The following is an 11,544-nucleotide window of genomic DNA, read 5'->3' as shown; positions in this document are numbered from 1 at the left end:
TTATGGTTGGACTAGATGACCTTGGTGGTCTTTTACTCCTCTGTAATTCTATGACTCTAACAGAAGGTAAAAGGGGAAGGTACGAAGGCACCGGCAGCCCCTGAGGAGCACACAGCAGGACGGCACGGCCCGGCCCGGGGGCACGGCTGGAAAGTCCCGCCCGGTGCGCAGGGGAAGCACGTCCCGCTCGGGGGAACCCCGTACCAACAGGAAAGCACACGGCGGCCCGCCCAGCAGCACCGCTCCTCCATGTGCAAACGGGCCGCGGGGACACGGCGGGGACACGGCGGATCCTGAGGGGGTTCGTACAGCTTGGAGGGACGGGGAGAGGGAGCCGTGCCCGGAGCGCAGCGAGCAGCGATGAGGACGAAGGGCTCGAACCGCCGCCATGTCCGGGACCAGCCGGAAAGGAGGCGCCGCCCTCCCGTCATTGGGCACATGCGCAGCTTTAGGCTGGGGCTTTCCGGCCGCTTCCCGGCCCTGACGCTCCCGTCGGAGTTCCCCGGGCCGGGGGCCGCCCCTCAGCGCATATAGAGCACGGCCGGGCCGGCACGGAGCAGCCAGCGGAGCCCGCGGGGGAACGCGGTGAGTCCGGGGCTGAAGCGGCGGGGTCGGGCTGAGGGTGGCGGGGAAGCCCGGGCCTGGGGGCGAGCGAGGGGGGGCGGCTGGAGCGTAGGGCGGCTGTGGGCTCCGCTGCTTTTCCCCCTGGAGTCGCTTTCCTTAGGCCGGAGAACGGCCGAGTTCCGTGGCGATGCTTGTCGGGCCGTGGCTGCTGCAGGGGAGGGGCCGGTGCTCGGCCTGGCTGCTCGGTGTTGCGTTAGTTTGGCGGTGAGCGGTGGCCGCAGTCAGGACGGAGGGGTTTCCCGGGGCTGTGTCAGCGTGAGCCGATGTCCCGGTGTGACGCCTGCCTGCAGGGCTCGTTGGATTTCACGGAACGAGGGATTCTGGTGGTTTTAATTTGGCGGTGTAATGAAACTGAATCCCTTTTGCTGGGGGTTGTGCGGGCTTAAGGCCGTCTAAGCGGCCGTACCTTCCTCAGTACGCGATGTTCCTGCAGTTGTGCAGCGGCTCCATCCGTCTGCACACACTGCTGTGCTTAGATAGGGCGCTTCTGCATGTGGCTGGGTAAGGGAGAACTGGGTAAGGGCCCTCCTGTGCCACAGCGCATTTCCTGCAGGGAACGAGCTGGCGCTTTAGAGAAGCTTGCTCTGCAGTTTTAGTGCTTCTGTTTGTAGCTTCTGCTTATCTCGCTGTTGCACGTCATGTGTTTTGAAACGCTCCTCTCTTTTTCTTTCACAGGTTTCGTTCTGCACAAAAGCATTGATTGAAATTATAAGCGTTTCCAGTTTTTCCTTGTGAGCAGTCGGTACCAGCATGGAGGTGTAGGCACCTCAAACGGGACTGAAGTCTGGACTCTGGGAGGTAGTTCTGTGCACAAATAAAGAAACTAAGGCTGTTTTCTTCTTTCACCCCAGGGTTCTGTTTGCTTTATGAACATGGCATACAGAAAAGCCTTAATTTATCACTGTAAAGTGTTATTATGTCCCAACGCAAAGCAATTTATTTATGTTAAGGGTGATAACTGTGTACTTGTAACTAAGGCGCCAGGTTAAAACTGAAACACTCTGTTCATTCTGTGCTGTTATAGATAGGAGAGCCTGGGGCTGTTCCAGGCTCATTAGTTAAGACAGCTCAGCCTTGTCAGAGGCAGCATATAGGTTTTATTACATCTCATAGCTGAGCTTAATATACATGAAGTTGACTATAAACTGACTTCCAGAGTCTTAGCAGTTCTTAGAGCAATATTCACGTGTCGGGTATTTCCGGCAGTTCAGTAGTAGCAAATAGAGTAGATCAATTCAGTGATGTGAGTTCAGGAGATTCCTAATGAGATTTGTGAACTGAAATCTTGTGTTTATGTAGTTGATCAGCTCCCTGGGGTGAAACAAGTTTTAAATCACTTGGCGCTATTTTAAACTGGGAAATACTATGTGTCTTCCACCCACGCTTTTAGTTTCTTTATTAACAAAAGGATTTTGATAAACCCATTTGAGGCTTTCCCCTCAGGGCCCCAACCCTCCTGCCTGAGTGATCGATACTGCTCTCCCAGATGCACAGCACAAGGAAGGTGAACAGCGTGACTGTGTAGCACAAGGGAAAGTCCTCTTTGACATACCTGTACATGTCAGTGGGATGGATCAGCTTTTGCACTGCAAGTAGTTGTGCAGATACAAGTAGGAGAACCAGGCAAAAAAAGCCTGATAGTCACAACTGATTCTATTTGTACATGCATTCAAAGTTACACCTAAATATGTCATTTCCAGGTTCTTAATTTGTACAGGCAGGGGTTACTCAGAATTGCCTTTAGTGCACACAACTACCTCCCAGAGGAAGACTTGTCCCATTTTTTTCCAACGACAGTTCATTATGAACGTGATGGATAGTAGCCCTTTGTTGGCAAGTGTGATGAAGCAGAATGCTCAGAGTGGGGAACTGAAGTACGACTTATCTTGTGAGCTCTACAGGATGTCAACATTCTCTACTTTCCCTGTTAATGTGCCGGTGTCAGAACGAAGGCTTGCCCGGGCTGGGTTTTATTACACCGGTGTCCAAGATAAAGTTAAATGCTTCAGTTGTGGCTTAGTGTTGGACAACTGGCAGCCAGGAGATAATGCTATGGAGAAGCATAAACAGGTGTATCCTAGCTGCAGTTTTGTTCAAAACATGCTGTCGTTTAACAACCTTGGACTGTCCACTCATTCTGCCTTTTCTCCTCTGGTCACAAGCAATTTCTCACCATCTCTACGTTCCATGCCTCTTTCTCCAAGCTTTGAACAAGTTGGCTATTTCAGTGGCTCTTTTTCCAGTTTTCCTCAAGACCCAGTAACTACGAGGGCTGCCGAAGACCTCTCACACTTAAGATCTAAGCTTCACAACCCTTCCATGAGTACAGAAGAAGCGAGGCTGCGCACTTTCCATACGTGGCCCCTAATGTTTCTCTCGCCCACCGATCTGGCAAAAGCTGGACTTTATTACCTGGGGACAGCAGACAAAGTTGCGTGTTTCACCTGTGGCGGTCAGTTGAGTAACTGGGAGCCAAAAGATAATGCCATGTCAGAGCATCGGAGGCACTTTCCTAACTGCCCTTTTGTGGAAAACCTCCTGCGAGACCAACCAAGTTTCAATGTTTCCAACGTGACCATGCAAACTCATGAAGCTCGTGTTAAAACATTCATTAACTGGCCAACTCGGATTCCAGTTCAGCCTGAACAACTTGCAGATGCTGGTTTTTACTACGTAGGTAAGAAAACCTGATGTCTCTGATGTCATTTATGTTGCTACATCAGCATCTGCTTTAATGTAAGTTGTGTAAATGGTTGCTAGATATGTCACCTTGTGTTTTAAAGGCCGCAACGATGATGTCAAGTGTTTTTGCTGTGATGGTGGCTTAAGGTGCTGGGAATCTGGAGATGATCCATGGATTGAGCATGCAAAGTGGTTTCCAAGGTAACTTGCAAATTCTTTATCACAGTTGGTTCGCATCCTTACTGTTAAAATAGTTTTAATTCCGACAGTTATGTACCACGCCAAATGTTTTTATTTTAGCCATATGGTGTACAGAGTATCATTTGGTTATACTTCATGTAAAAACTCTTGATGTGCTAAAGTGGGTTTAAATCAGTTCTTCATGAAGCATGATATTTAATGCTTTCCACTTCATGACTAAAAACTATATGCATCCCCAGATCACTGTTAGTAAGTGATGCTGCATTGCTGATGAGCACAGCTTAGGTAAGAGAAGCTGTCAGGCTGAGGAGAAGAGCTGCTGAGGAATGAGGTGGAGCGGACTTTGAACTTTGGTCTAGTTTTATGCATGTCTTGAATGCTCTTGAACCTGCCTTCCAGCAAGTAGTTTAGTCTCTTAGGTATAGAAAGGACTGCGAAGACTTCAGTGGCTGTGAACATGTCTTCATTGGAAAAATGATAGAAATAACTTCTGAATACATTGCCTGGAACTAAACAGCAGCTGCTGCCTGTGCTTGTGGATATCTCCACCTCCGTTAATGACAGAAACAGCTTTCCTGAAAATGAATGCAGCTAATATGAAATCCTTACACTGCAGATCTCCAGCCAATCTTTCACAGGCAATTTACCTGCTCCTGTTGGACTACAGGATGCATATATAATTAAGTGAAGCCTTTTGTTTCTGTGCTTAAGAAGAGATAAAACTCTGAATTCTTGAAGCAGATCTGGCTTTGGTAGAGGAGTTGAGTTCTCTGAATTTCTGAATGATTTGAGTAGGAGATAAGAGTGATGAGATGTGGTTAGAAACAGTTTTTCATTGCAAATGCAGCGATACTGACGTGCTGTCATATCTCATGAAGTGCCATATTGACTAGAAGTAGTAGCACATGTAGAGCTGCTGCATTTATGTACCTAATCCTGCTGACTGCTGAACGTCACGGAAAAGCTTTGTCAAAGTGTGACCAGACACCAGACAATGTCAAGCTTAGTTTAGAGAACTCTGCACCCAATGAAAAGGAAGAGAAACATGCATTTGATTTATGCTGGGCTTTTGTAGGTGGTTTCATTCTTCTACGTTTTTATTTTTTTATTGTTTCCATTGGGAACCAGGAAATGTAATAAATTATGTTTTTGCCAATGTTTCAGGTGTGAGTATCTGCTCCGTGTGAAAGGAGGAGAGTTTGTAAGCCAAGTTCAGGCCAGGTTTCCTCATCTTCTTGAACAGGTAAACCTTAGAATTCTGTAACTGCTGTTTTCCCTTGCTGAATAGTGCTGTGCTCTTCTGGAGGGTCCAGTACCTCCTTCTGCCTTCTATATATGTTTCAGCTAGGCCTATAACATGGTAAATGCTCTTTATGAGTACAAAAGACCAAAATTAGTGCTCAACTTTGGGTAATGGGGCTGAGGATTAGAGTTCACCCTGTACAGGGTTACTCACATAAGGAGCGTCATGGGAAATTAAAAAGTAGGCGGTTAATGTTATAGTAGTAATTCCAAGGTTACAACACTCAGCCATTTACAGACAATCCTTTACTACTCGTTATGAGGCAATTAGATCCTTTGAACCTCAGTGTCAGGAGAAGGAAGTTCTTATTATGCAAGTTCTGGCGAATAATGCAAATCAGCGGCTGCTGTTTGAGAAACTGGTCACAGGCAATTCTAGTAGTCTGTGCTGCTTCTCACATGAGTTACATTTATCTGCAGGTCTTCTAACAAGAATAAGCTGAGCTCTTCACATAGGTGGTCAACACTAACTATATATTGGCTATCTACAAACTCAGACTTGTGTAACCACATGTCAAATCCTTAGTGGATGCTGTTCAGTTAGAAAGCTTAGCATGACTAATGAGAGGCTACTGTGCTGGTGTGGTGTATAGCAGGGAAAAGCAATGCTTGGATAGTAATATAATTCCATTGTGTTCCACAGCTCCTGTCAACTTCTGATACACCTGTAGATGAAAACATGGATCCAAGTACGTATAACACGGGAAGCACATTGTCAAAGTTCCTCAGCATTTTGTGTACATAATTACTGGATCTATAAAACTAATTTGTTTAGCAATTCTTAGACTTGCTTGGGAATAGCAGAGTTATAGTTGTCTATGTGACTTTAGAGAAGCTACTTCTGGAGATTAGAACTTGGTGGAGCAGTTGCTTGAGGGTGTCATGATGTTGTACAATTCCATTGTTAGGCATGTAGCTGGTTAAAAAGGGAACTGGGCAGCAGAGATCAGGGAAAGGACAGGACAGGTGATAAAGTGAAGTCTTTCAGTTTCATAGTGAGTGGAACTCCAGTTATGGTGGCAATAAACTCCTCACAGAGAGGTGAGTAGGAGATAATGCTGCATTTCCTGCTGGTTGAGGACAAAGACTCAGTCCCAGGTGCCTGGTGCTTTGTAGGTTGAATGGGAAGTATTTGTTGAGAGCTGAAATAGCATGCACTGCAAAGAACTGAATTCAGAGTCCAGGTTGATTGTGGATTCAGTCTAACTGAATCTAAATAACTTGTTTTGGTCTTTAAAACTAATTGCTAAAAAGCCTTTGAAAGAGCCTTACCACTGAAGTAATGAGCTTTTATAATATATAGGTTTTGCATGTAGATAATGTTGATGACTTGTTGGTTGTAGGAGTATTCTGTTCTTTTTGATGAACACTGACTTCTTCTGTTCTATTAGTTATTCATTTTGAACCTGGAGAGAGTCCTTCAGAAGATGCAATCATGATGAACACTCCTGTAGTTAAAGCTGCCTTGGAGATGGGATTCAGTAGGCGTCTAATAAAGCAAACAGTGCAAAGTAAAATCCTGGCCACTGAAGAAAACTACAAGACTGTTAATGATCTTGTGTCTGATCTGCTCACTGCTGAAGACGAGAAGAGGGAGGAAGAGAAAGAGAGACAGTTTGAAGAAGTGGCATCGGGTACGCATAGGGTGAATAAAAATGAAAGCGTTAGGGGTTTTGCATTGTTCTGCTTTCTGGCTTGACTTTTGTAGTTGTTTTTTTATTCACAAAGCAGTTTAATTTAACTTGCTGTTAGAATCGACTTCCCTAAAAGCATTGTCTGTCTGTATAAGACCAGCAGTCACAGTGTTAGTTCTTTCCTTTCCGGGAGTATGTTTTTACAGGTACTCGAGTTTAGAATTGCCTTATTCTCTCCACAGGAGTAAGGCCATATTTTAATAAATCAGTGCTCTTATTTTGCTGTTAATCAAATTTAAGCAAAATACTTCAACTTTTTTCTTTTGTCGCCTTCCAAATTTGTCTGCTTTTTATTAGTGAGTCAGTGTAGCCACCTCCTAGAAGAGGACACAAACTCTTACTAACTTAAATTCTGTAGGATCACCAGAGGCCAAGGCTTTTTTTGTCAGGCTTTGTGTCCCACTCAGCTGTGTAGGTCAGCTATCAGCACTGTTTATTTGATGCACCTTTAGTATTTGCAGTTTCTAGACTGTGTAATTTTTTCAAAGCAAAAACCTGTTATTTTAGAGACTGTGAAGTAGTAAAACCAGATTTCTCAATTGTAGGTTGAATTGTCTTCTAGCCTGCTTGTGCATTCTGTCACTAAAGCAGGGATGGCTTCAGCCATTGGATCTTTACAGGAATGACGTGGGTTTTTTATCAGTTGTATGTGACAGACCATTTAAACAAAATCCACAAGTCTATTAGTGCTTTACTTCTCATTTTCTTGCACATAATTCTGTTGGGTAACTCTTAGGAAAGGTTGCTCCCATCTACATGTCAGCTTATCAGTTCTCAGCATTGCTGTTATGCCGAAGATATTCTTGCCAGTGTGAAATTAATAGGATACCCTGAAACACTTTCATCCAGAGGTAGGAGCAGGAGAGTTTCCTTAGTGGAAAACACTTCAGCACTGTTTGTGGCTTTCTTACGCTTATTGTGTGGGTGAACACAGCTAAAACGTTGAGGTCTTTTTCTGATGATCTGTTGAATTTGAATATTTTGAATAGAGTTGAAAGAATGTGTTTAAAATGCACCTTGGATTCCTAACAAACATGTGATCCTCTCTGTATTCCAGATGATTTGTCCTTAATCCGGAAGAATCGGATGGCTTTATTCCAACGTTTAACCTCTGTGCTTCCAATCCTTGGGAGTTTACTTTCAGCTAAAGTGATAACAGAACTTGAGCACGATGTCATTAAGCAGAAGACTCAGACGCCATTGCAAGCAAGGGAACTGATCGATACAGTTCTAGTGAAGGGCAATGCAGCAGCCAGCATATTCAGAAACTGCCTAAAAGATTGTGACCCTGTGCTTTACAAAGACTTATTCGGTATGCCATTTTTTTTCTTAATGATTGTCAGTTTATCAAAGGCTTATCAAAGCTGTTTAAAATTTGCATGCTATTGGAATATAGAGAAATAACTTGAATGTTTTCCTCTTATTTCAGTGGAGAAGAGCATGAAGTATGTTCCTGCAGAAGATGTGTCAGGTATCTTAAATTCTGCTTTCTTAATTTAAAGGTATTGCAGGACATGTATTTAACATCCTCAAAAGAGAAGAATTTGTTTAAGAAATGGGTTTTATTCTGCACCCTCTCCTTGATTGTCTTTAGTAAGACATGTTTATCTGGAAGTTAAGTGTGAGCAGTCTGTCTGCCTTAAGCTTTGCATTGTGCTTTATGCAGGTACATTGCACTAGGAGGTAGAGTTTTCTGGAGCTTGAGAATTCAGGCACTTGCTGGATTTGAGCCTGGTACAAACTCTCATTCAGGTGTTTGGTTGAAATTGGGCAGTGATTAGTAGGTTGGCATTTCACAGCAGATATGATTTCTGTTTTTCCAAAGTGGGTTATGGCTGTCCTAAGATCTATCTTGGCCAACAGCTGGATAGAAGAATTCATCAGACTTGAGTTAGTTTGCTCTTGTTCTTGCTCCTGTTGTTCAGGTGTTGATGAAATTTAATATGTTAATAGACTGCATTAAAGTATACAAGCCTGAGTGTAGCTCACTTGCATCAGTCACTGTATGCTGTGTTTCTGTTATCTAAACATGGAGAGTACAGCATATGCTACAATATAAACAAAAGGCTCAAGAACTGGAGCTGGTCGCCAGTCCCTGAGCTGTTTATTGTATCACAGGAATGGAAACTACAGACTAGTTGGCTCCTTGCACGCCAGTTTCTGAGCTCTGGGAGATGTGCTTCTTTCCATGAGTACCTTTGCCTTCTATATATAGTGAATATGGATAGTCACATTCCGTTTCACTCTTTATTTCTCTACTTTCAAAGCAGAATGCATTTGTACTCAGGCTTTTTAACAGTTCTTTTTTTCTTTCCCCCCCAGGTTTACCTATGGAAGAACAACTGAGGAGATTGCAAGAAGAGAGAACGTGTAAAGTTTGCATGGACAAAGAAGTTTCTATTGTTTTTATCCCGTGTGGGCACTTAGTGGTATGCAAAGAATGTGCTCCATCCCTTAGAAAATGCCCTATTTGCAGGGGAACAATAAAGGGCACAGTTCGAACATTTCTTTCGTAAGGAGGGGAACTTGCAAAACAAGACAGATGACAGAAACATTTTATGCTCCAACCAGCAATGTCTTCAGGATGGGAGAAATGTGTTGCAGAAGATGATGAATCTGCTGCCTAACACAGTTGTGTAACAGTGGAGCATATCAACATAATGAATATTTTGGGTCTTGCTTGCCAAAGACAATTTCTATTTATAACACTAACTCAGTGCTAAGATAATGTTTCCTTTAATAACACAGAACCCCTCTGGGCAGGTTTCTAAAATGGAGCTTTGCAGAACTCTTTGTCATGCGTTTCTTCCTTATGGATATGTGGTGGGCTTATCTTGCCCTCTCATTCCTTAGCGAGGTGGGGCGAGAAGGTGGGATAGAAAATTCCGTGGGTCAAGATAATGAGTGGGGGATGGCTCAAGAATTCCTGATGTAGGTAAAATAGACTTGGTGGGACGAGGGTGAATTTAATTTATTGATAGTAACTGTGGAAGAGTGAGAACTAGAACATTGTCCACCTGCTGGCAGGGCGTCCTCTGTGAGCTGTAGGTTGGATATCTGCTCTCTCATGGTCCTCTGTGGACTACAGGGGGACAGCGCCTGCTCCACCATGGTTAGGGCAGTCTGCTCTGGTGCCAGGAGCTGCTCTTGCCCTCCTCCTGCATTGACATTGGTGGCTGCAGGGCTGTTTTCACTCATTTTTCTCCAGCTGCAGTTGTCTAGAGGTATTTATGCTTTTTTACATCTGCTTTCACATGTAACCAGCATTGCTCATTGAATTGCTTTTGGCCAGCAGTGAGTCCCTGCTGGAACTGGCTCAGTCTGTCAGCCTGTGGTCTCTTCTCCCAGAGGCCATCCCTGTAAGGTCCCTCTGCCTCCAAAGTCTTCCCATGTAAAGCCAGTGCAGGATGTGAGGAAACAGTTCAGAGGGATGTTCTTTGATAGTGAATTTCAGCTACTGTTCTTGTTCTGTTTTGGCTCCTTGTAGACAGGGGGAGAAAATAGGCTGATTGTTGAAGGAAAAGCAAGACTTTAAGTTTTGATTGTGTTGAGATATTTGTGTAATGTATATTAATAGATATTTGTGTAATGTATATTAATAACAGTTTATATGAAGAATGAATTAAAATATTTTTACTTAGCAAATGAGTGCTCGTTTATTCTGTTCCCATTGTTGGCTTTGCTCTGTTGGCTGCACTCACTCAACTCAGGAGTTTGGGCTTCTTTCAGTTCTGTGGTCTTGTCCATCTGAACTGTAGATTAACAAAAGCGCCTTTGTCAGAGTCTTTCAAGGAAACCTCTGTGTCTCCTGACTCTCCACCTGCCATCTAGGGAAATCTGTCTGCTGGGTCCCTGCGTGGACTGAACTGTATGTTGTATTTCTAGCAAAACTGCAGCCACATCCTTCTGGGGGCACCTGGAGGCAGGATGGACCCGTGGGATGAAGTTGAAAAGACAAAGTGTTGGGTCCTGCGCTTTGGCCACAACAACCCAAGGTAACGCTACAGGCTTAAGGGTAGAGTGGCTGGAAGACTGTGGAGGCGAAGGATCTGGCAGTTGGTTGATGCTCGGTGAACGTGAGCCAGCAGTGTGCCCAGGTGGCCAAGAAGGCCAATGGCATCCTGGCCTGCATCAGCAATAGTACAGCCAGACAGTACTTTCTATTGATGAAGGTGGAGTCCGCATGGGGAGCAGGAGCCAGGCTAACACAGTGCTGGTGTGGGAGCCCTGCTTTTTGAACAGGGAGCTGGAGAAGATAATAGGGCAAAAAAAGGAGCAAGCAATGTGTTTTTCTTTAGACCTATATGGGGTCAGTGTTTTTCAGTCACCAGTAGCCACGTACAGTTCAGATGCCAGCATATACAGGGCTTTAGCAACAAGTGATTCAGGTGCTCCACACAGGTGTGAATAGCATTTGTGACGCCTGAGGGTATCTCAGGCCCTGCTATGTGGGCCCAGCCTGCTGTGTGCTTTGAGTCCCGGGCATCTCACAGTAGCACTTGGCACCATTCTGAGAAGTGGAAGAACTTAATTTAGAAAGCACTGGGTAAAACTTCTTGACCCAGTTTTGGCAGGAAGGCGGATATAGGTTACAGCTCTGCCCCTCCCTGCTCTGATGGCTGTGGTTGCCCTGATGGGTAATTCTGTGCAGCTGCGCAGTTACGCTCTGAGCGCTATTCTGAGAAAGCTGTGTAAAATTAGTCCGTAGCACTTTGTAAACAGAACCCTAGGAAAATGTTAAAGCATAGAGAAGGCAATCTGCACAGTGTTCAGTAGCGTATGGAGAGGATGAGTCACCTCTTACTTGTGAACCTACTTCATTCTGCACTCATCTCCTTCTTTGAAAGCGTTTTTCCAGAGCTTTTACTGGGAAAGCTCAAGAGTTGTCATTTTTGCAGTGCAGTGCAGTGCAGGTCCCACAGCTGTTGTGCAGGTCTTCCCACCATCAGACCAAAGTCCTTCCAGCCCCACTTCCTGCACAGCTCTGCTGACCTGCAGTTTGTGCTCTGCAGGGAGACCTCACTGTGCCCTTGTGGTACTT

The 11,544-nt window shown here is 44.8% G+C and overlaps 1 protein-coding gene across 1 annotated transcript; it reads left to right on the top strand.

Moving 5' to 3' along the window:
* Positions 1–457: 457 nt before the first annotated feature.
* On the top strand, positions 458–10,148 carry BIRC2 (baculoviral IAP repeat containing 2). The gene is made up of 9 exons (XM_015852264.2): positions 458–585; positions 1,300–3,301; positions 3,408–3,507; positions 4,672–4,750; positions 5,453–5,498; positions 6,201–6,443; positions 7,561–7,815; positions 7,933–7,974; positions 8,826–10,148. The coding sequence occupies exons 2-9, from the start codon at positions 2,428–2,430 to the stop codon at positions 9,017–9,019; spliced, it is 1,833 nt and encodes a 610-aa protein (XP_015707750.1). The 5' UTR covers positions 458–585; positions 1,300–2,427; the 3' UTR covers positions 9,020–10,148.
* Positions 10,149–11,544: the final 1,396 nt, after the last annotated feature.

The sequence above is a fragment of the Coturnix japonica genome, chromosome 1 (assembly GCF_001577835.2).
Source record: "Coturnix japonica isolate 7356 chromosome 1, Coturnix japonica 2.1, whole genome shotgun sequence".
Lineage (NCBI taxonomy): Eukaryota > Metazoa > Chordata > Aves > Galliformes > Phasianidae > Coturnix > Coturnix japonica.
The sequence above is the reverse complement of the archived record's forward strand: the minus strand, read 5'-3'. Positions and strand labels throughout refer to the sequence as shown.